Below are 25,483 nucleotides of genomic sequence, written 5' to 3'. Positions count from 1 at the left end.
TCTCCAAAAGCCTTGATGTTCATGTGTCCACGGTAAGACAGACTGTCTACAAATGGAGAAAGTTTAGCACTGTTGCTACTCTCCCTAGGCGTGGTTGTCCTGTAAAAATGACTGCAAGAGCACAGCGCAGAATGCTTCATGAGGTAAAGAAGAATCCTAGAGTGTCAGCTAAAGACCTACAGAAATCTCTGGCACATGCTAACATTTTTGTTGACACATCTACAATAAGGAAAACATTAAACAAGAATGGAATACATGGGAGGACACCACGGAGGAAGCCATTGCTGTCCAAAGAAAATATTGCAGCACGTTTGAAGTTTGCAAAAGAGCACCTGGATGTTCCACAGCACTACTGGCAAAATATACTGTGGACAGATGAAACCAAAATTGAGTTGTTTGGGAAGAACACACAACACTATGTGTGGAGAAAAAAAGGCACAGCACACCAACATCAAAACCTCATCCCCACTGTAAAACATGGCAGAGGGAGCATCATGGTTTGGGGCTGCTTTGCTGCCTCAGGGCCTGGACGGATTGTTGTCATTGATGGGAAAATGAATTCCAGAGTTTATCAAGACATTTTTCAGGAAAACGTACGACCATCTGTCCACCAATTGAAGCTCCGCAGAGAATGGGTGATGCAACAGGACAACGACCCAAAGCATACAAGTAATTCAACAAAAAAATGGCTTCAACAGCCCAGAATATGCCTTCTGGAGTGGCCCAGTCAGAGTCCTGACCTCAACCTGATTGAAATGCTGTGGCATGACCTTAAGAGAGCGATTCACATCAGACATCCCAAGAATATTGCTATACTGAAACAGTTTTGTGAAGAGGAGTGGTCCACAATTACTCCAGATCGTTGTGCAGGTCTGATCTGCAACTTCAGGAAACGTTTGGTTGATGTTATTGCTGCCAAAGAAGGGTCAACCAGTTATTAAGTCACATACTTTTTCCTCCCTGCACTGTGAATGTTTACATGTTATATTCAATTAAACCATGGCAACATTTAATGTTTGTGTAGTATTATTTTAAGCAGACTGTGTTTTTCTATTGTTGTGACATAGATGAAGTTCAGAGCACATTTTATAACCAATTCATGCAAAACTCCACGTAATCCCAAGGGGTTCACATACTTTTTCTTGCAACTGTATATTGAGCTTTGGCAGTTTAAACATTGACTAATACAAAAGGGCATTAAAACTTCCTTTTGGAGGTAGTTTGCAAAATACAATACATTGCCATGTTGTGCTTGGGTGGTTTTTTGAGAGCCGTTGGCTAGAGGAAGAAGCTTCTCTAAAGCTTGTAATAAAGGAGTGTGTCTAAGATAGTTTTTTTTTAATTATTTGGTGTCATCAGTCGCTGAGCTCTGGTGAAGTAAATGCAATTGGTTGTTGATTCCTCCTAAGCAGTATGATTGTTGTATTGAAATGCAGTACATGCATCCAAGCAGGGTGGATTTGATTTAAATCGAGTTGATTTAAATCACAATTTAAATCATGATTTAAATCACTAGTAAAAAGGCTTGATTTAAATCAACTCGATTTAAATCATAATTTTTAAAGAGCAACTGTCATCTCTGCTACTCCTTTGACCCACTGTTGACTCACTGATAGTCCCAGTGTTGCAGAATATACAGCCTCATGCTACATAACTTAAGCTCCATTTCATGCTGAATAAACTAAATTATTTATGTATCTTAAATAGAAAACTATCTTAAAATAGTTTTACCCCAAAAATTTTTTATTAAAATAAATTCGATAAAAATCAAAAAAATCCGATTTAAATCAAAAAAATCCGATTTTTTTAAAAAAATCATTGATTTTTATCCACCCTGCATCCAAGGATGATAGATGATCCTTCTTCCTCGTTTTATTAATCTCAGACACAAATAGAGAACATGGACTTGTTTCAAATTCCTTTTGTTCTCTATAATTGAAATATTTGATTTTTTTTTAAAAAAATCTTAATTTGCTGAAACAGAATACTCAAAGCATTTTTTGAATGTGTTCCATTGGTCTGCTTTTTCCCCAAATTAAAAACAAAGCATTTTTCCATTTAGAGGACATTTGTACTAAAAGAATTGACATGTTAATTTCTATAATTACTTACAATGCATGTAAGCTTTGTAAATTATAAATATATTTGTACAAAGTATAATTGTACAAATTGTACAATTATATAATGCAATAATAGTGCTCCAGATTTTGTCCTTGTGCAACAATATGACTTCCCCAATATGGACATAAAAAATATTTTATCAGATTGCCTCACCCCGCAACATAAGATGCTTATTGCCAAAAAGAAGATCAGCAAGCATTCAAAGCATGACAGCAGCAGGGCAAGTCCAGAGAAAAACAAGTGGTAGAAGCTACAAGACTACAAGTTGATCATTATTAATCACATCACATTTCTTCCAATCACCACATGCTGAACTGATGCCACATGGACTGCTCTCCTCAAGCCCCTTACCATTTTTGCAAGAATAACACTTGGCACTATGAGATTAAGTTGCTATCGAATCAACAAGCAGATGCAGCAGAAAGTGTGGAAAAGAAGGTGGCTTACAGAACTGGTATGTGCAGAAGGCCAATGAAAACTGGCAAAAGTCTATCACTGCAAGGAGAACAGCAAAGGAAATTCATAGAAGTCATAGCCAATCCCTATTGGGACTAATATGAACAGTTGGACACAAAGGAAAGCAAAAAAAATCCCATCTATTGACTAGCAAAAATGCATGCCAGGGCATGCAATATGAACATTGAGCACTACCTATGGATTGAAGACAAAATTAGGTGACAACATTAAGATGAACTCAAAATCTGGGAACACCGGCAGCAGTACTTTGATGAAATCTCTAGTGTCGAATTTCCATACCCACCAATTTCTGATGGCTCGTTTAATGCTAGCCCTGCAAGATACATCTTAAGAGGTTGCCAAAGCTATCACCCACATGAAGAATTTGAAAGACCCTGGCCCAGACAGTCTTGTCATCATCAGACATCTGGAATTTAGAACTTTGCAGCACAGCAACTGACTGACTGACTGACAAACCTCTTTGGAACCATGTTGGCTATATGCCTGGTGACTGGGCCACATAGTTACCCTCTTCAAGAACAAAGATTAGCTAGCAGACTGCTCCAACTGCCCACCAATCCACTTCCTGTTGCATACAATGAAAATTTTTGAGCAGATCCTCAACCAGCCCCTCCATGATATCATTGAAATCAATATCAACCAAGGCTATTTTTTACAGTTTGCATTCTTCAGCATGGAGAAAAGAAGAAACTGGCTTTTTTTGAACTAGAAAAGCTTTTGATCATGTTTTGCATCAGCTTTATGTTAATACCAGCAGCCAGGTATTATGCACTGCCGGCCTTTCTGACAGCTTTCCTGTGACCATTGATGTGCACCAGTGCTCAGCATTATTGCCATTGATGTTCATCCTTCTCATGGATATATTCATGCAAAACGTCTATGGAGATTCTCAATCATCCAGGTCATGGTTGTCCCAAAGGTGCTTTTTCAAAAGGCAACTGGACTTTCTGTTTTTTCTTTGAAGATGTTTCGCTTCTCATCCAAGAAGCTTCTTCAGCTCTGGAAGCTTCTGAAGAAGCTTCTTGGATGAGAAGCAAAACGTCTTCGAAAAAAAACCCAGAAAGTCCAGTTGCCTCTTGAAAAAGCACCTTTGGGATATTCATGCAAAACCTACAGCACAATGGCCCTGGGCCTTGCCATATATCAGCAATATCCTGCTCATATCTACCACCAGGGAAGAACTACAGCACTGTATCTAGACATGGAATGATCATCTTAACCAATTAGGTTTGCATCTCAATATGAGGATGACCAAATATGAGACCAACCAAAGCACCTCCACTATCCAGGTTGGCAGCAAAGATCTACTAAGACAAACTCCAAGTTACTTAGGATCTTATTTGCAAAGTGATGGTGGCATTAATGAGGTAGTGTGTGTGTGAAGGTGAATGCAACATGGCTGTGGAGGAGTAAGATCACTGCAGTGCTCTGCAATAGGCATAGGCCAATTCATCTAAAACTGAAATAATATAAATTGATGGTCCGCCAGTAACGTATAGTGTTGAGTGCCTTTTACATGCCATGGAGATGTGCATACTCAGTTGGTCATTCAGCATTTCCCTTTTTGACCACATCAACAATGTGGTCCGGCAGCAGATGGATATTGCACCAATAATAGAAAATACGAGGCTTGTGCCACATACTACAAGCAATACCCAGATTGTCACCTGCACTGTTCACCACTTTAACATTGTTGGCAAATGTCTGCATAGAAAACCAAAGCAAAGATGGCAGAATACAATGCGGATATGAAAGTCATCCACTTGCACTTGCTTGCTGGATTTGATCACATGAAATGGCATTGGTTAATCTGATAAATGGACTCTGCACCTGCAGGAAAACGCTAGGTTGAAAAAGATTTGTACAGTATATTTGTTCACAATTATTACATTTTAGGGTGTTCTGGTAATTCCTATCATCTCTAAATGGTGGGATAGCTTACCTAAATTAGAATAAATAGTTTTACTATAGCCACCAAATTATCTTCTGTTTCTTAATATAGTGACTTTAACTTTTTTTAAAAAAATACTATTACTTTTGGTTAAATTTGGATATGCAATATAAATTGCAATTGTCAGCTCTGGTAATGTAGTGGCACCAATAGACAATCTAAATTCCACCCTTGCATAATTGGCAAAATACCATCTGAGAATGTTTGATTTGATCTTTTTAAAATAATTACCATAAATAGTTGCAAAAAGTTTAATGGCACCATTAATGTGTTGTCATAATTGCTGCTTTCAGTTGTTTCCTTCTTCAACAACACATTCAAAGATGGTTTACAGTTCTTCCAATATGAAGACAGGAAATAAGTCTGGTACAGGAAATAAATCTCATGATGTCCAAGAAGTTCTTAAAAAGAAACAGGTAAACACATATCACTGCAGTGTATTTAATAGCTGTAACCTTTGAATGAAATAGAATTTGCATCAACCACCTGAAGAATTATTTCTTGAAAAATTCAAATAGTCCTTTCAGGTTTACTCTTTGGTTAGAAGAGGTTTTATAGTCTTATTCAAACACTGTAAAGTCTGCCACTGTTCCTTGGCATTTGAAGTCCATAGAAGGATCATCTTCTCATAAGAAAGAAGAAGCTTGTGTTTCAAACTCAAGTCAGTCAAAAAAAAAATACCACATTGATTCAACATAGAAGGATTATAGTTGTAGGAAAGTGAGAGACAACTAGAGCCTTGTTTGCCACATTGAGCTTTTTACAGCGTAATTTGAATTTAAACCCAAAGCTATTTATAGATATTCTTTGTTGACATGTATGATGAAAGTCAGTAGTAGCAGCTTTCCACAAGACATGAATCCCAATCTGGATTTGAATTATCTGAAACCAAAGCCACAGACTATATCAGTGGTGAAAAATAATTACTGTCTTCCAGGGAATTATAATGCTGCAGAAGAAAATAGCATAATCCAAATGACAATGTTTTGGATCATCTAAAGATACAATTTACATTTCTTTATTGTATATAGTAAGGTCAATCATTTTTACTTCAATGTTTGTTTGTTTTCTTGGTAGGAGGCAATGAAATTGCAACAAGACATGAGAAAGAAACAGCAGGAAATGTTGGAGAAACAAATAGAATGTCAAAAGGTATGATTTGTTTAACATTAACTTCCAAGTTTTAATTTTGTACATAACTTGTAAGCATATTTAATGGATTGTGTGTAAAATCTTTTCAGAATAGCATGGTATTTTTATTTTGACTTTCATAGATGCTAATATCAAAATTGGAAAAGAATAAAACCACGAAACCAGAGGAAAGAGCAGAGATTATGAAGACTCTGAAAGAGCTAACAGGAAAAATTTCTCAGTTGAAAGATGAATTAAAAACTTCCTCTGTTGTTTCTACACCATCAAAGCTAAAGTCTAAAACTGAAGTAAGTTATACAATTGTTTTAACATGTTTCTATTTTAAAATCTGCAGTTGATTCAATGCCTGTGGACTAAGAAATAGCCTTTGCTTACAAACTATTACATAAATTTAGGTATTTATAAAGGTTTGCTACTTCTTTCAATATTTTAATTTTGTTATACATCTTTCATATTTCTTTCAATTGTTCGGTCAAAGCTGAAATCTTCAGATTTTTATTTAACACCACTGATTACCCAAGACATTTCATGTGGTCTGAATCAGCACTGTATTAGTATTATATCCATTCTTTTGGTTTTATCTCTTAACATAGAATTATTTATTTAGTTTTTGCTGTTCTACATTTTGGATTCCTGCCCTTCCCCCTCCCCCCCAAAAAACCCCGCAAGATACAACTTATCACCATGTTTTCCCTAGAATATTGGGAAATTGAAACCTAAGTGATAATGTATAAAATTTTAGAAGAAAAGAAATGAATTCTTTGCTACCACTTCTCTCCTTTCAAAGGCACAAAAAGAACTCTTAGATGCAGAATTGGACTTACATAAAAGATTGTCTTCTGGGGAAGATACAACTGAACTGAGAAAAAAACTTAGCCAATTACAGGTGGAGGTAAGTTTGTAGAGTAGAGTGCCATCTTGATTCTGGTGTTAGGTATACACAGTATCCACAAACAATTGACGTATATTCCTTTTGCCCAGGCGGCTCGTTTAGGAATCTTACCTGTTGGTCGGGGAAAAGCAATGTCAGCTCAAACTAGAGGAAGAGGACGAGGTCGTGGAGGGAGAGGAAGGGGTATTGTGAATCACATGGTAGTGGACCACCGCCCCAAAGCACTAACAATTGGAGGCTTTGTGGAAGAAGAGAAAGACGAAGTACTGCAACATTTTTCAGTAAGTTAGCAATTTGTAACTAAAACCAAATATACTTCAATTTCTGTGCAGTATTCTAGAATAAGTAAACTAACTTCGTTTTTATAGCTGCAGTAATTGTTTTAGTACTTAATCTGTACTTACTCATTTGACCACATATTGTCCAGTATATTGTTTAATATCCTTTAGTGGAACTGTAACTGGACAATCTTGTCAATGTTTGTTAGTTATGGAATTAATCTAACTTTCACTGCCTTTACACTCCAGTGAATGTGCCTAACAATCAACATCAATATGCTTTAAGGCTGAAGGTTAATACCAACTAATTGTCACTGATTTGATCCTTTCTTTACAGATAATTAAGTGATTTTTACGAGCTACAAATAGCAATTTGATAAACAGTTTTCTGTCTGTCTGAACCATCACTTTCTCTTTCACTGTTAATATACTTAAAGTTTATCAAAAGCAAAAACATAGTTGAAAAGCATTCCTAAATGTAAAATAAGTATGTCAATTATATAAATAAATATTGATTTGTTAATTTGAGTTTCAAAGATACTACAGTATCTGGTATTGTGCCTGATATCTGGTATCTATTGTGCCTGATGAAGAATGTGCTCCATTAAACACCACAGAAATTCTTTTAAAATAAGAGACACATAGGATCAGATTTGCAACCAAAATTATGATGTTTTTGAAAAACCCAGATTTCTCATGCTGTCACCTGGCATTAGTTTAGGAGCAAGTATGTATACTTTTCCTATATATTTGGGGACTAATATGGTTCCTAAAATGCTAAGAAAAAAGATTGTTGTCCAAGAACATTAATTTTATCGAGAAAGATCAGAGGCCTTTCTAGAATTCTTGTAGCAAAGTTGTCTAAATGTCTTGGTCTACATCTCCCATTGACCATGTGTTGAACCAGTGATTAGAAATTAAGGTCCAAACATTTGGAAGGCACCAGGTTGCCTATGTATACTTTAATCATTAATAATATATTGGTCATCAATTTTATTTTAGCAGTGAAAGAAGATAAATCTCAATCTTTTGTGTTTTCAGCAATTTGGAGACATTGAAGGCCTTCAAGAGGAGGAATCTCCTTTAAGTGTTGTTTTGACATTTAAATCCCGCTCTGAAGCTGAAAACGTATGTAACATGGTTTAAGTTTTTAAAGAATGTTCTACTACTCTCTATATCCAGTTTTTTAAGGCAAACATATTCTGTAATTGAAAGTACCAGCAAATATATACAGGTTTCAAATGAACTATTTTGAGGCATTAAATGTTTAACTCCTGTTGCTGTGCTTAAATTGATAATAGATTATAATTCATCCAGTTACTAATGTTTAACTTAAATTATCAGAAAAGAACTTAGATTCGTTGATATGGAAAGTGATGATTATGCAGTACAAGGAGTACTGATCAATCACTGTAGAGTTAATTGAGATCTCAATTGAGACATGCTGTATAGCCAGTGCTTTATCCTAGAATATAACACACTTTATTTTCTTACTTAAATATTCCACTTTAGGCTGCCAATCAAGGTTTAAAGTTTAAAGACCGACGACTTCAGATATCATGGCATAAACCTAAATTACCCTCTGTGTCTACAGAAACTGAGGAGGAAGAGCCCAAGGAAGAGGTATTAGAATAATATTTGAATAGCTTGTCCTTTAAAATTTCTTAAAAACTAGCATTGACCATCTGGTTTTGTGGTACACAGCAGCAATATGAACTGATGGTCCAACTGCTCTGGTCAATAGGAATTCCATTTTGCCCATCAGAAAACTCTGATCACACTATGAAGACTTTACTTGATGCTGGAACAACAAATCAGTGGGCCTATTCTGCTGCCCAACCATTTCTCTGGTCAAACTTGCTGAATTTTTTTTTCAGATGTGCTGTTGATCCCAGAACAATGATCCTATGATAGTTATAAATCTACCTTGAGCTGTCATCAGACTCAGTAATAGAGAGATGCATACCTTTGATTTAGTTTTACCTCAAGTCTTGAAGGTTTTACTTTGGAAGGGAAATTACAGTGCTCATGGCCAATGTCTGGTAAAGTTCACCATTGCTTTTATATCATCTATTGATCACTTAAAGTTGTCTCCCATGGAGAGCTAGGGAATTTGATGGGTTTGTACAAATTTGAGAAATTTTTCAGAAAACAAATCCAATATTTCTTTCTATACCTTATTGACATTAGGAATGGGAAATATCAGTGTATCGTTTGTACAGTCACCCTCAAATGTTTCCCTAATATTGTGGAATCTGAGCAGCTTGGATTTGTGGGGGCCTGTCAATAATGAATTAGACTGGAAGGTGGCAAGAATGCAAATAGTGTAAATTTGCTGTGGAGGCAATTAACCATGAATTAATGCATATAATCATATCTGCTTTGTGTTTTTTGTTATATTCTCAAATGTCCATATAGCGGAGCTCTTTAGAATAGTCTAAGGTTTATGGACAAGTTGGTTCTAACTGTCGGGTTTTCCATATATTGTCTGGATTTTTAGTTCCCTATGCTTATATAGGTTAACTGAAAAGAGTTGATAGAGCAAATCATGGATATTGTCATGGATTCTTCCATGTTGGAATTATACTGCCAACCTTAAGAAAGCAAACTCATCTCCATGGATTCAGAAGGTCTTGTCAACATTATTAATTATTACTGTGTTTTTTCCATCTGAGTTCAGGCCTGGTTTGAGAACACAGAATAAGCAATAATTTTCACTATTTTATAACACGACAAAGGGAATACAGCTCTGTTGATCCTGCTTGAACTTCTGTGATTTGACATGCAAAAGGAGAGTACTAGGGTTAATTAACATATGCTAGTCTAGCCACAAGCCATTGTTATGTTCTCCATGGGATTTAACATCAATATGAAACTGCTGGAATGATCATCAGGAATTTCTAGCAGCAAGGTTACTGAGCAAAGACTGTGCATGTGTTAGAACCCTATTGACATAACTGCCAGTTGCCTCTTGAAAAAGCACTTTGGGACTTCTTTGTGGTGCCTGTGGGTAAAATTAGGAGGAACATTATGTACATCACCCTGAACAAAAAGCAGAATATAAAGCAAATCAGTAGATACATTCATGAGGCACCTAACGGTACTTCTACATATTTCAGCCACATGTTGAAGATTGTCTCTTCATCACACCTTACCTCTACAAATACTGCTTGCATAGTTCTCTTCTACTTTTATTCGCTTTCTACCATCAACCATTGTAATGAATGCTATTTTATGGTTTTAATTTATTTATGTTTCTGCATTTTCATTATTCTGTTGTAAATTGTGCTGAATTTTAAACTAACGCAATGTGATGTATACACGTACTAACAATAACTTTTAATGATATTTTGAAAGCCATCTATGTTTAAATATGTTTTTTAAAAATTAGCAGATTGTGTTTTATTATGAAATATTTCTGATCTATATTTTGCTAATATTATAAGTAAAGCTACTTGAAATGATGTGTCAGTCCTTTGAGATAGTCCAAAGTGGAAACCAAAACCATGAATATAAACACTACAATTTGTAAGGTCTGTAGCAGAATCTTGCAAGTCTGAAATAACTTCTCCCCTCCCTTGCCTCTGCTTTCCAGAGACTAGGGAGGGTCCCTTCTGACATGCTATCTCTCCCTCATTCCTTTTTTGGCCTGAGATATCTCCTGTCTGGCCATTCTCTAAGCTGCAGTTCTTCCTTCTTTGTCCTTTCTGTCAAGGTTATTCTCACAGGCCATTACAGATGGATCAAGCATTAGACAAGTATTAATTCTAAAAATATTTTTACTTGTACTCTTTCCAGAATGAGATGGCGATCTCTAAATTTGATAAATAAATATAATTAATTGATTTCATAGTACTCAGTATTGCTGCCATTCCACCGCTAGAATTTTTGTTAGCATTTCTTTGCATGGTTGATTCCAAAATGGCTAGATTTCTTCAAAGATCATCCCAAGAAAAAATAGTCTTATGAAGGACTTTAAAATCACTATAATTCTATAACCACAATAAATTTTATCTTTCTTTAGGAGACAGAAACATCAGATTTATTTCTACCTGAAGATGATGATGATGAAGATGAAGATGAAGATGAATCCCGTTCTTGGAGAAGATGAAACTTCAAGAGGAAGCATATAATTTTAGAATTGTTCGAACTCAAATTTTTAAAAAATATTTAAAGGAAATCCATGAGCCAAAAATCTGTTTTTGTTTTTTGTTTTTTATAAATATATACATTAAGATAACATGTGTTTGATATGTAAACTTAGCAAGTAAGTAGCTATGATCAGCCAAAGGCCCAGAGCTTCTACAAAGCTGTAAAAATGGTTGTGATCTTATAAAAGTGAAATATATTTAGTCTTTCAAGCCCAACTTTTGTTCATTCTGATTTCAAAGTAACAATTTGTTTTATTAAATATCAATGACTTCATAGTTTTTGTTAGCAATGTGGAATCTGAGATGAGAACAATAAGTCAAATTCATCAACATTGTCTAGAATTTGTTAATTCAGAATTCCTTTCATTGGGTGGCAGGCAGCTTAAGTAAATCTTGACTGAAAAACAATCAGGAATTGCACATATGTTTGTGAACGAGCTGTTTTCATATATTCCACTATCCGAAATATGGTTATCAGTTCTTGCCAGCATTGGTGATGGTGATTCCTTTTCTTTTGTTTTTTCCCCATCTTTACACATTCTTTTAATTGCCATTAGGAATGGAACTGACCAACCACTTCTGCTGTGATTTCACATTTTAGTTCAGTGGAACGTATCAGCCTTAAAAAACTATTAAAAATTACAACAGCAGGAATATTTTTTTAACAGTATTGGTAATGTGAAATTACTTGTTTTGAAAATGCCCTATCTCTAGAACTCGCTTCAGGATAATTAATGGCTGGATTTTATTTTTTAAGGAAAAGCCAATGCACTGTTCCAAGTAATGTATTTCTTGCAACCCACAGAATTGCAAATCAAAAACAATCTTGTTTTAAAATGATAGATACTAAGCCAGCACTTAAAATAATACTGTGGGTTCAAGTTATAACACATTAAAAATTAATGTTGAGTTGAGGAAAAAAGTAAAACACTGATTTAAGCATTTTTTATCCGCATGCTGATAAAAATATGTCTAGTCTTCCCCCTTTAAAAAAAAAAACACCAAATACCGGTAGTTCATGGTGTAGATTTGGTAGATTTTATGTTACTTTTCTTTTTTTTTACTGCAAGGGCAATAGATCTTTATATCCCATGTCTCTTGCTGCTATTAATTCTAAATATGTCCTCCTGTGGATCATCTCTTAGTGCTTTTGTATACTATTTCTCATAGTCAGTGGTGAGGAAGTGTAGCTGTCTGATAAAGCTCCCCAGATAGCCTACTATAGGAATTCTGACTGTGACTTTAAGGACAGTACTTAGAAACACTTGAAGGGCCATTGTTATCCCCATCCTAGCCATAGATAAGAGCAGCAGGTTATGCAAGGAGCATATGATGTCACTGCATTTAAATTAAGATTGATGAAGCAAGGCAAACGTTACTGTATCAATTCCCATGGCACCTCTGCATTCATTAATTCGAAAATGTAATTATATCTTCAGGTTTCTTACATTCAGATTAGCATAGTGGTATTTAATTGAATCTAAGTGTCCAAACACCTAAGTTAGGTTTCAGATCTTGCTACCAGAACTTTTTTTTTCCTTCCTCACATTTTGGGAACTATGTACATTGTTATAAAAGCACATCCCATTTGAATTCCATCCATAAGTGAATAAGAGTATATGCTACCAGCTCTTATTTGCTCTTTATGTAAAGGCCTTTGTGTTCTAGATTATTGCTACATTCCTACTAATGTTGAATCTCAGTGAATTAAGTTATGACAATAAAGCACGAATATTGCACACACTTTAACAGGCAAAGCCTTGCTTTTCTCCCGTTGCCTGTGATATCTTTAGAATGCTTATGGCTCAGTATGTGGCCATCACATATATTGACTCAGCAAGAAAATGCTTGAATCTGGACAGTTAGTTAATAATAGAGGGAACAAAGGGTTTATGTATACATATATAGAGATACACACACACACACACACACACACATATATATATATATATATAGAAAGAGAAATATATATATATATACACACACACACATATATATATATATACTGTACAGGGTTTTTTCTTAGAACTGTATAATTTTGTAAATATTTTTGCTTTTTTTGTGTACTAAAAACTACCAGCATCTAGATTTCCATAAGAATTCTTGTATTTTTGTATTTGGAAGATTACAGTTGACTGAACGAAGCTGTAAGAGAAATTTCCTTAGCTTTTGGAACAGTTAGACTGGATGGGATTCCTTTTCATATGGTTTTAGATAACTTTTGTTAGCATGCTGTTCAGGAGAATGAATATCTTTACTCAAAAGTGTTAGCTTTTTTCATGGAGAAGAGACAGGGGCCAACAGAGATTTATTAAACTTTTTCCCATCTTTGCTTTCTTTCCTGTGTTTTTCAGTATAAGTTGACACGCATAAATCCTTTAGTGACAACTTAAATGTAATTTCTCAGCCTAGAAGCACAAAACTGAGTTGTGCCCCTAAATTTATGTATTGAAAGCATACTATTGTGTTACTGAGAATGTAAGTAATGGGCAGCATAGTGGTAACTCACTTAAAAAGAAAATAGGAAACTAGTTCAAAGTGACCTTCATTTTGATGTAGCTATGAAACTCCCTGTGTTGTGTATTAGAACTTGGTTAAAAAAAAACTATTGTGTTACTGGTAACTTCTGGTACCACCTGCTGTGAAATTGTCCTTTTCATAGTCATAAGCCATAACAAAAAGCATAATATAAATACACCCGCAAAGTACCTTGAAAGCTAGGTATTCTAATAAAACTTTACTATATATATATAAAATATCCCTTTCTAACCACTTAGCAATGTATCACTCTATTGGCATTAAAAAGAATGTCATAATGTAAATGCTCAGTGAATCATCCCCTTAAAGCTTTACAAATATTAATGCTACTACTATATAAACTGTTGGTTTAACTGTGGTGTATTTTTTAATCTTTACATATAAAAATGCACAGCATCTGAAACTTTTCAAAAAACAAACAAACCATAATTGCCCACATACAGTGGAGATGCTTCAACATTTTTAATGAAATCATGTGAAAAGGAATATTAAATTCCTCTCAATGTACATTAACTTGTATTATAGTTTTTACAAGATTGTGAACTTGTGTAATAGTATATTAGGAGATATTGTTGGATTTCTAACTGTTTATACATTTAAATTCATACATGTAATGTTTGTTTTATTGATTACACTTTGAATTTCTAAGATGCATGTTGACTTTTTGCAATAAAGAAATAACATGGAATGGTTTAAAATTAAAAAAAAAAAAGTTTGAATTGAAATTTGGAAAAGTAACCATTCCAGAGAAAAAAATATACTCAGAAAAGAGCTGTATTGCTTGCTTTCTTTAAAGATGTGTACATCTGTGAATGCGCGCATATGGTGTGTATGTGTATATATGTATATGAATATGAATATGTGTTTATAAGGTTTATCATTACCAACCTTAAAACGCATATATTTTGCTGCTCCAAAGCTTGGAGTAACTCATAATAAAACAATCCAAGATCCATCCAAGAGACAAAATAGTTTCGTGACCATGGCCAAAATCAATATTGCGTTTTTCATCCTAAATTAAACTTTTTGAATTTAATGTATCAAAAAATAACTGATGGTATCTTAAATAAGCTACCGGTACGTATATAACGATACAAAATGTTGAATATTAACAATAGTGACCAGCTGAAGAATACATAAACCTTTAAAACAATATAGCAGGGAAAAGCTGAGATTGCATTTTTAGTTTAGAATTAGGAAAGGGGCTGACTCAGAAAATTTTTCTCTTTAAAAAGCCGCTTTCTAATAAGTGTCAATACATGTCTCCAAGACATTTCTTTAGAAGTTCCTAAATTATGAATTTGGCATGTTGGGAGTTCCTTGAGATATGATTGTAGATTGAGATACTTTAAAGACTTCTGTAAATCCTAAATTTACATGCAAAGTTATCCACTTACAAAAACAGTTCTGACCCACTGACCTAAATGGGTTTTATCTGATGTTCATTATTCTTTATCATATAAAAGAAGCATTTACCACTCAGGTAAATCTTACCTGCCCTGTAATGTGTAATTGTCATCTAGGAAGTGAAGAAATTCCACGCTGAGAATTTGTTACTCCACTGAATCAATGCTAAATCGATGCAAGATAATACATTCTTTGAAAAATGAATTTCTCACCCAGGCTTTGTATGGTTATGTCAGTTCATAACCATACAATGGAAAGAATTGAGAATGTGGTCTTCATTAACATCTCTTACCCACATGATTGAAGTCTGAACAAAAGCCATCTAGAATAGTGATCTACAGATAAAAATGGTTCAATAAAGGAGAATATTTGTAGCTCGGGTGACATGAGGGGTCTTTGATGCTCTCTGAGCTTAGTTATTTTCTTGTACATGTTTCTAGTTGGCCACTACATGGAGGAAATGACATGATGGGGAATTTTCTCTGGAGCAGAGGAGAAGTAAAAATAAGAAATGGGTGCCAGTTGAGTTTTATTGGAAGCCCTTGATTAACTCCAATGGGAATTTAACTGCACATTTGTCTACATTTCATACTGTACAGAAGCTGTAGTGTAGTAGGCTGAGAGCTGAACTTAGAATGGTAGGGAAATTAGAAAACACAGCAATAAGTTGCATACCAATCTTTTCTCGGAAGGGCAGGGCAGAGGGAAAGATGGATTTATCTGCTTTAACTAAATGCCACTGTTTTTATATGCTGTGTTACACTGGCCAGTTGTGTCAATCATGACACAATCGGAGCTCCAGAATTCTCTTATTCTCAGTATTTTCACCTGCACTTTGAAAATAAGAGATTTCCAGTTTTCAACAAAGCTGTGATTAGATATTTGGTCCTCTACCTACACCCAACAGACTTGTAGCATCTCTAAACAATCTGATCAAAATTCAGACTCTTGGCAACTGATTCATATTTATGACAGCTGCAGTGTCCCAGGATCATGTGATCACCTTTTGCGACCATCTGACAAAGTGGGGGAAGCCAGATTCACTTAATAACCATGTTACTAACCTGTTTTATTTGGCATTTTCAATTACAAGGGCCATTTTTAATAATTGGGATACTAAATCAGTTCCGCAATGGTGATAGTAAACGTACTAGGAAAAATGATGCTGTTGCCTTTAAAATTCAGGCACCCAAGTGATGTAGAACAGGAAAGAACCCAGTCCCTAAATTTGAGAAATACTGTATACTTCTGCAAAATGGGTTTTTCATGCACACACCCTGACAAAGTACTTCAGACAAAGCAAAAAAACCCAACATTTTATTAAGGTGGGGTCAGGTCTTTATATAGGGTTCAGAAACCAATGATACATTCAATATATGTGATGGATCAGAAAGCAATGAATCAAATAATAAAAGACATTGGGTTAGATGTGAGAAAAAAACATCCTTAATTTATGTTTGTTTATTTATTTATTTATTTATTGCTATTTATATGCCGCCTTTCTCCCTAGGGACTCAAGGCGGCTTACAAAATGACAACTTCAATACAAATCACAATACAATACAAAATTAAAATCAATAACCCAGTTAAAAAACGATTTAGAATTATACCAGTGTACCCCCCAAACGGATCAGTTTAATTGGCGGAATGTTGTATCTCCTCCTTTCCTATCTCAGCTTGTTTCTTTAAAAGTTGGCAACACTCACAGACTTTGGAATACAGGCCTCCTGTTTAGTTTCTGAATAGGCCCGTCCTTCCACATCACTGGAAATTGCTTTGACTAAATGAAAAACATGGTTTTCTAAACTTCAAAAGGAAACATGGGTGCCATGCTAAAAGGCTAATGTTACTTTTATTAAAATGGTAATAAAGCCTAAAATTCCAGGTAACAATGCTTCTTGAATCTTATATGTAGGATTCTGCCATGATGTGAACCAAAGCAGATGACTTTGAGTCCTAGAAAGTGACAAAAAATAGCTCATTTATGATTACTATGGAAGAACGAGAAATAGCTATTTAATTTTCTGCCTTTGGTAGCCAGCAGAACTTGGTTTGTAATAGAGAATCCTTCAGAGGAGAGGGGGATATTGATCACTGATTAGCCAGAGGCAACAAAATGGCTCCCCTACAATCATTTAATCAATGTTTCTCAACCTCAGCAACTTTAAGATGTGTGGGTTATGCTCTTTTGGGCAATTTTAGCACCTGACCTCCTGAAGTAGAAGACAGATTTAGATGTTGAGGAGTTTCACTTTTATTTTCAAAGCACAGCTGAATATTTTTAAAATACAGTATCCCGGGAGACAGGAGGAAAACCGGAGTCCTTTCTTCTTCTCTGTGGAGAAAAAGTGAACATATCCCTCAGTTTCAGGCCAGTGCAACATGACCCATCTATTTGACCTGGCTTCTGTTAAGGAAGCAGCAACAACACTGGAGATAATCTGATACACAAAGGTCAAAGTGAGCAGACACTGAACCAGAGAGGAGCAGGCTTCAACAATATCTCTTCCACTAAATGTCGCCTTTTCAACTGATCAAGAATGGAGAAAAGTTTAGGAGAAAGGACACATCCCTTGTCATTGCAACTGAGCTTGCTTGTGCTAAACCACTCCTTTTTCATCAATTAAAGGCTTACTATGTAAAATTAGTAATAATCTTTATTTTTGTTTTATTGATCTTAATCTTCTTTGTGAAGATTAAGTTGTCAAAATATTAACAATGAACCTTTTAGTGGCCTCTATCCTCTACCAGTATTATGTGTACATTCCTTAACTTCTCAATAGAAAAAAAATTATAATGAATCTGCTTCAGCTCAGCCTTTTTTTCTGAGCTTAATTGCAGGACTTCAATTCTTAGTATGTTCAATGAGAAAATCTCAAGCATTTGAGATGTCTTTGTAAAAACATATGAGGTGGCTACATTCATCTCCCACTCATCTGTCTAAATATTTGGTAACTTTAGATATATACCTAATTTCATACTCCGATCCTGCAGCCATTCCATACGTGTCATTTTGATATAAATAGAGACTTTGCTAGTTATATCTGTTGAAGCTTGCAGTTACTGCAAGGAGGCTTTTAATTTTTCTTGGACATTTCAGGGTGAAATTTCTAAAATGTTTATTTCCAATTACCAGGTCTCTCCTGAGGAGGGCACAATTCTCCATTCTATGCCAAAGGGAGCAGTCAATGTGGCAAAAGTCCTTTTTGCTTCTTTGCTTCTGATATTAAAATCAGTTGAGCATGGTGGGGAGGGAACTTTCACTTTCAATGTGATATTTGAAAAAGAATAAAGCCCTCCAATGGCATATGTGATTTGTGTAATAGGTGTATAGAATGTATTGGTTTTTCATCCACATTCTCAGATAAAGTGTTCTCCATTCTTAATCAATTTTTGCTTGCCTCTCATTATGAAACCCAGGCCTCACATCATCAGTCACATGAATTAGTTATTTTCTTTTACAGACATTTTAATGTCCTTACACTACAGAGAATCTCCTTCATTCATTCCCCTATCTGGCAGCAGTCACTTACCTGCCTGCTAGCCTGGAACACGCAACCTCCTACAGGCTTCCCCATTGACTTTAGTGATGGGGAGCCGGAAGGAAGTTGCCTCACCAAATGACCATGGGATTCAATTAACAACAGCAAACAGCATTGTAGGAGATCTGAATAAAAGTGAATGGGATATATTCAAGAAAATGAAGATTTTATTATGGCGGAAGGCTAAAATTTATGTCAAAAAGTAATTAATGTCCTGTAGGTTGTTGCAGGTGGGTTTGAAAGCAAGAATTTATACGTAGTAGTAGTTGCAGAGTTATGAGCCAGAGAATGGTCAAAATGGAACATGAGAGAGAAATCTGGAAGGGAAAATGTGCAATATTTTAAATGAATATGATTTGGGGAAAGTTTGTTGTAACACATGAAAAGAATGGGTGAGTATTTGCTTATAAAAAGATCTGTTTCAAAAATGTGGTGTAAGAAGTCTATATGTACAAAGGAATGAAATACAGTGGCATGTCAGTACTCAACATTAATTGGTTCCCAGAGGCGCGACGAGTACCAAAAATGATGCGTACCAAACAAATTTTTCCCATAAGGAATAATTTAGAAAGTCACAAAGCAGCCAACACTGGCCAGTTCTAATTTGTGTGTTGAGTACGAAGCAAATGATGAATACTGGGACAAAATTTTCATGTTAAAATGTGTTGAGTACCAAATTTGATGAGTTTCAAAGCAGTTGACTACCAAGGTACCACTGTTTAAATATAAATGCAAAGGAATGAATATAAATAAAGACATGATTGGATTGTTTTGATGGTTTATGATGGAAATCTGAAATAACTGATAAAAATCTACATAGGGGTTAAGCGGTTCAGAATATGGACCATTTTTGGGTAGTGTTAAGGGTAGAGCTTGGGAAAAATAGACATAGAAGAAATGGAAAGATGAGAAAGAAACAGGAGTGAAAACAGAACTGGAGCAGAAAGCATAAGTCCCATATGAGGGAGTGAAATAGAGACAAATAAAAGATCTCCTAACAGAATGAATGAAAAGTGGATTTAGGGAAAGAGAATGTGGACACTGCTTGGAATAAAATGAAAAAAAAAGATCTCACAGAAATGTTTGGAAAGTATGAAACAGAATGCTTGAGAGAATGATTAAATGAGGAAAAAGGCATACAAGAGGATTACTGCAACAAAAATAAGGATGAAAAAGAGATATTATGCAATGCAGTCTAATTAAGATTTTTTTTTTAAAAAAAAAAGGAACTGCAGAGATTGGTGGAAATTGAAAAATAGCCTGGGAAGTAGGTGAAGATGGCTAAGTAAGGAGTAAGTCTTCAACAGAGTAAAGGGAATAAAAAAATAAAATAAAAAGCGATTAAATGAATGGGGATAAAACTCAGTGAGGGAAGCCTGGAAGGAGGACTGCAGAAATTTTTATCAGAATAATATTGACATGTTGAAGAGTAGTCTGAAAATGAATGTTGTGTTAATGTCAGGAAATGCTAAAAGCCACAAATACTGTGAGAATGTTAAAAATGTCAAGGCTGCAACTGTATATACTTAGGCAAATGTTAAAATATGGATCAGATTTGCTTGCGGAATGGCTAGCTGAGGGCAATATTTCAGCCTGACAATTGGAAGTATGCTGGTACTGTTGACTTATTACATAAAGAAGATAGCAAGAATGAATGCATAAAGAACTCAGAAATTAGTTTGCTTAGTTTGACTTCTGGAATTCTGAATGAAAGGTTATAAGAGACAACAATGAGCAAAATTTGGGGAGTGTTATGTGGTTTCATGCTAGGTAGTGCAAAGCTCAGATTTTTGCAGGTGGTTGAGAAATGTATAAAAGTAAAAATTAAAAAAAATTGTAATACCAGTAGTATGAGGGAAGGGTTTTGGGGGGGAACAACACTACATGTTGGACAGCAAGCATATAAAAGATGTCCCAGCCCACAAAATGGGGAAAGGCCCTAAAAGGTAAAGGTAAAAGTAGAGAAGGAGAAAAATAGTTTCAGTCTTAGAAGAGTCTATTAATGTAACCTTAAATAAGGATAGATATAATATGTATGCCTGTCTTGTCTGGACCTAACCTTTATTATCAATTTGTTGATTTAGAGAAAGTATACAATATAGTAAATACAACTGAATTATGAAATGTTTTGCACAAGGAAGCAGTTGAAAGTTCACTGCTCAATGTAGTAAAAGCTGGATATAATGAAAACCAAGCATGCAGGAGAATAAATGGGATTCTTAGTAAATGGTTCAACACTAAGTAGGGAGCGAAACAAGAAAGAAGATATCACCTTGATCTTTAACATATTGATAGATAAGTATATATACATTAAACATGTGTGATTATGTGTGTTTAGCAAAGGGAATGTGTATGTAGTTTTATATGCAGATCATGTCACGTTGCTGGGAATTCAAATGAATTGCAGTGAATTTTAGGTAGATTATATGGTGTTAAGAATGGATTTGAAAGCTGATATATCAAAAATGAGGGTAATTATGTTTGGCAAGGAAAATGGAGTATTTATGATGCACTATACATAAATCACAAAAAAGCAAGATCAAGTAGGTGAATGTACTCATCTCAGTGGAAATCGAGGGGAAAATGTTTAGACATAAAAATTCTAACAGAAAGATAAGACCTCTTGTGATTTGCTCTGAGGAATGAAAGTTGGTCAAAAGAAACAATGGGGATAATATATTAAAAATATGCTTTTGCCCACTTGGTTTATAGAAGGGGACCTGGGTATATCAGGAGAAATATGAAAAGAAAATGAACACAGTACGAATTGGATACTTAAAAATATGTATTGTAAAAGAAGAAGAGATGAGATAAGAAATGAATGAGTAAGTATGTGAATTGAATATGAAAGTAAGTGACCAATATGACAAAAAAAAAAGGGTTGGTTTGGTCCTATGGAGTGAATGTGTCTTAAATTACAACAACGTATATGAAGGATGAGTAATGGTATTGTAAGGAAAGGGAAAACTGGGAAATCTGTGGATGGATATAGTTGATGAGATGGTAAAAAAGAGGTTGGAAAATTGCAGATCAAAGACAATGTATTAAGAAGTGTGCAAGTGACAGAAGTAAAATTTACAAAAAATAAACAGGTATGGAGACAGCAACAGTGAATGGAATTAATGTAAACTAAATATACAAAATAGAGTTGGAAGGGACCTTGGAGGTCTTCTAGTCTCCCTGCTCAAGCAAGAAATCCCACTCCATGGGTGTCAAACTCACCGCTTCACATTGCTGTCATGTGATGTTTCACGACATTTTTCCCCTTCGCAGAGTTGGGGTGGGCGTGGCCTGTGTGTGATGTATCCGGCCTGCAGGCTGCCAGTTTGTCACCCCTGCCCTATACCATTTCAAACAAGGGGCTGTCCAGTCTCTTCTTAAAAACCTCCAGGGATGAAGCATCCACAACTTCTGAACTTTTAACTGTCCTCACTAGATTGTTAATTGTTCTCACTAGGTTGCAAACTAGATTTATAACATTTCCTTTCCCTATCTAATTTTTAATTCTTTTGAGTATTACTTATTTCTCAACTTACTATTACCCGCCTTTCTCCATTTCACATGGTGCTGTTTAAGCTGAAAGGGAATTGCAGGATGGATTTCATGGTATTGTTGAACAGTTAGAAAAACCACTGAAGAGCTATGCCTCAGCATGCTAGAGAGTTACTTCTAGCCGGCCACTTCATCTCTGTCTGTCAGGCTTATCTTCATCCATCTTCATCTGCAAGTGGAATCTGAACTCCAGTCCCCTGAGAGGAAGGGGGAACGCAAAGCAAATCCCTTTTATTGGAAACCAGACAGAATGGTTTTTATGTTAATCTGCAGATAAACATATTTAAAAGCAATATCTGTTCTGACCCTAGCAATGCTCACTCATGAAATGTGATACTTTTCATAATATTTTGGCAGTTTTATTTTATTTCCAATATAAACTTTAATGTGCTTTTCCAGCCACCACGCAGATTATGATGATCTTTCATTTTTCCCCCCCTTTTTTTGAGGTTGCCTATACTTGTTTAAATTATTTCTTCAGCCACTCTTTTCTTTTAACCATACTGGAAAATGAAAACGTGTTGTATTTATTGAAGCTATTGTGGATTTCAATTTGTGCGGTTGTAGCATTACTGAATGGATAGAAAAGGCTGATCTAGCAGATTGAGCTGGACCGCTTTGACACAGCATGCATAACACAGGACCATTTCCATACTCTCAGTATCAGTAGACAACTGCTTCAATAATGCCCTTGTATTTTATCTTTTTTTGAGCCTTCTGTTCATGACACCTTGAGCAGCTCTGCCTATGTAGAGGTGTTATTTATAGGTCAGATAGCAAGGACATTAGGTATTTGTGGGTTTAATTGTATAGTAATTAATAAGGGGTTATTGTGGCCTACTAGATTCTCTGCCAAAGTGGGATTCTTATATGATCTTATGTGATCTTCATCAACAGAAATTGTAGCTGAAAAGCATATTGATATCAGGCGTAAGAAACCAGGAGCTGGGGTACAGTTCCAAAGTGCTATGAGTTTATTTCATGCTATACAGAAGACTCTGATCTACTAACAGTCAAGGCAAATTGGTGCTAAATAAGAGTCAATGGAATTCCTATGGGAGTATAATGACTCCAAACTTATGACACATTTGATCCCACCCTCAAACTCTGCCTGGTCACCACCTGTAACAGAATTGAGTTTCACTCATTCTACATGAGTTCATCACTGCCAAATATTGATCGCCAAAACATGGTAAGAGGGTGCATATACTAATTTAATAAATCCAATATTGGGGAAATCTGTAACAAGATTGGTGTCTACTTAAATCGGCAAACAATAGGTGTCTAAATAAAACCAATTTTAAGTTGGCACTAATTCTTCTAATTTTTTAAAATTGTATTAAAACCATGTAGCCATTCAGGAAGAAAATTACTTCAAAGTGAAGATTGTCTGAGTGGGGTACTAGGCTGGGAAAGACTGCTCTTTTTGTAGAAGAATTGCTCCAGTTCTGCAGTCATTACAAATTACTTTTTAACTATTTCTCCTAATAGTTAGTGGTGCTAACTAATGAAAATGTCACCACCCAGGACAGGGATGCGTGTGTCTTTCCAGAAGTAAATTGAGCAGGAAGAAACACAGATTCAGAAATAACAGAATCAGCTTCATACACCTTTCTAAATTTCAAGCCTGCACTTTTATATAATAGCAGAGAACTCTCTGGCTGGATATGTAGTAAATGGGACTTTTTTAAGGAGTTTGAAGGAGCGTGGGGAATGGACTTATTACATTTAATTGGGAAATAATCTCATCTGGTCTTTTTTGGGAAGATAGATTGACTTTGGAGATTGGATTTATTGTACGTATTTAATCAATCAGCAATTTATAAGAGATGGCATTAAAAAACAAATATGGATATTTGATCCGGAATCAGTTAGGTTTAATTTAGGGGATGATTTGGGACTGAAGCTGTGGTAAATTTTCCATGAGTTGATTGCAATAACAATTTGTTAACAGAGGGGTTTTGGAATTTCAATCTTACCTTTATTTTATTATCATTAATAATTTTATTACTTCAATTATTTTATATAATAATTTTATTATTGTTTTTCTATTGTTAACTATTCTGTTATTAATATAGTATGTAGTTGATGGTAACAATTTGTAAACAGATTTAGTAGTTTAATAGTTTAAAATTCTTTTGACTTGTTTTGCAAGGGGTGGGAAACTAACATTGTTGCATTATATGATATTAATCAACATTCAACTAGGGATGATATAGGGTAGTGGTTCTCAGCCTCTGATCCATGGATGTCATCACAAGGGGTCTACAAAGGTTTGAAAAAAATGTTATGATTTAAATCTTAAGTCTTGGGGGTCCATGGCCGTGGTTTGTGGCCACGAAAGGTATTTAATAAAGAGGGTGAAGAAAAGGTTGAGAACCACTGGTGTAGAGTATATATGAGTTAGTCTTTTTTTAAAGACTTTTAAAGACTTTTTTTCCTGTTCATTGTATTTGTCTTGTTTGTTGTATTTTTTCTTCTTTTGTCCTTTTTAAAAAAATAATATTTAAGTGTTTGTATTTTAACTCTGTGAATAAACTAAACATTGTACATTAAAAAGAAGAGATATTAACCTGGTCTATATGAATAACAAATTTCATCCAATTTCTCAGCAAAAAATGCATGGAAAATCCATGGATAGGTTGGTGGATGGATGGATATTTTTTGTGCTATTTAGATTTGCAAACAATCACAATTGTTTATTTGTTTTTTGTGAAAATTTAGCAGAGATCATTTTAAATTAATTTAAAAATTAACCATTAAAGTAATTTTAAATTAATTTAAAAATTAAATATCTGAAGTCTACCGATTTTGTATGCAGTTTTTCAAGCATCTTGCATACAGTTCCCTTGCAAGGAAACTGGATACCAGGTCAATTTATTTAGTTGTGGATTAAGTTCCTTTTGAAAGATTCCTTACTGGAAAATTGCGGGATGTGTCAAAATCCCAGGTCCATATCAGGTTGAAAGACCCACTGCAAAACAATCAAGCCCAAAGACAGAACATATATGAAAAACAAGTCTTCTCTAGAATCGGGCCTGTCTGCTTAATGATAGGCAGTTGGAAACTTGGCGGACTCAAAGGATTCCCTCTGTCTCCCTTGCAATACCTTTTCCTGGCCAGCCAAGGCAGCCAGGACAATTAGGAGAAACTCACAAGGTTCTATCGCACAACAGCTGAGTAACATCAAACCACTCTAGTGAGGAAAGATTCTCTTAACTGTCAAGTGAATATAGCTGATACCTGATGCCTGAACATCGGAGATGAATTGCTCAGAGTGAACAACCAAGGAAGTTGGGTGGGTCAAAAGAGAGGAGAAATTAAGGCATTCTTTAGAGGGCACGAAAAACATTTTTAAAATAAAGATAGAGAACTTTCTATTATTTCTTTTGTACGGGAGCACCCTTGCACTTGTGCTTTAA

At 35.1% G+C, this 25,483-nt stretch overlaps 1 protein-coding gene across 3 annotated transcripts in view; it reads left to right on the top strand.

The window, feature by feature from the left end:
- Nucleotides 1–12,766, top strand: part of RBM27 (RNA binding motif protein 27) — a 39,592-nt gene extending 26,826 nt beyond the window's left edge. For all 3 annotated transcript variants that reach the window (XM_034405100.3, XM_087887425.1, XM_034405104.3), the window contains 8 exons: nucleotides 4,843–4,965; nucleotides 5,627–5,701; nucleotides 5,824–5,988; nucleotides 6,489–6,593; nucleotides 6,683–6,874; nucleotides 7,913–7,999; nucleotides 8,384–8,494; nucleotides 10,896–12,766. In XM_034405100.3, the coding sequence (XP_034260991.1) occupies nucleotides 4,843–4,965; nucleotides 5,627–5,701; nucleotides 5,824–5,988; nucleotides 6,489–6,593; nucleotides 6,683–6,874; nucleotides 7,913–7,999; nucleotides 8,384–8,494; nucleotides 10,896–10,982 (945 nt within the window). In that variant the 3' untranslated portion in view covers nucleotides 10,983–12,766. The remainder of the gene's footprint in view (nucleotides 1–4,842; nucleotides 4,966–5,626; nucleotides 5,702–5,823; nucleotides 5,989–6,488; nucleotides 6,594–6,682; nucleotides 6,875–7,912; nucleotides 8,000–8,383; nucleotides 8,495–10,895) is intronic.
- The last annotated feature ends 12,717 nt before the right edge of the window (nucleotides 12,767–25,483 follow it).

Source organism: Pantherophis guttatus, chromosome 2 (genome assembly GCF_059756535.1).
Source record: "Pantherophis guttatus breed Tessera chromosome 2, ASM5975653v1, whole genome shotgun sequence".
NCBI lineage: Eukaryota > Metazoa > Chordata > Lepidosauria > Squamata > Colubridae > Pantherophis > Pantherophis guttatus.
The sequence above is the reverse complement of the archived record's forward strand: the minus strand, read 5'-3'. Positions and strand labels throughout refer to the sequence as shown.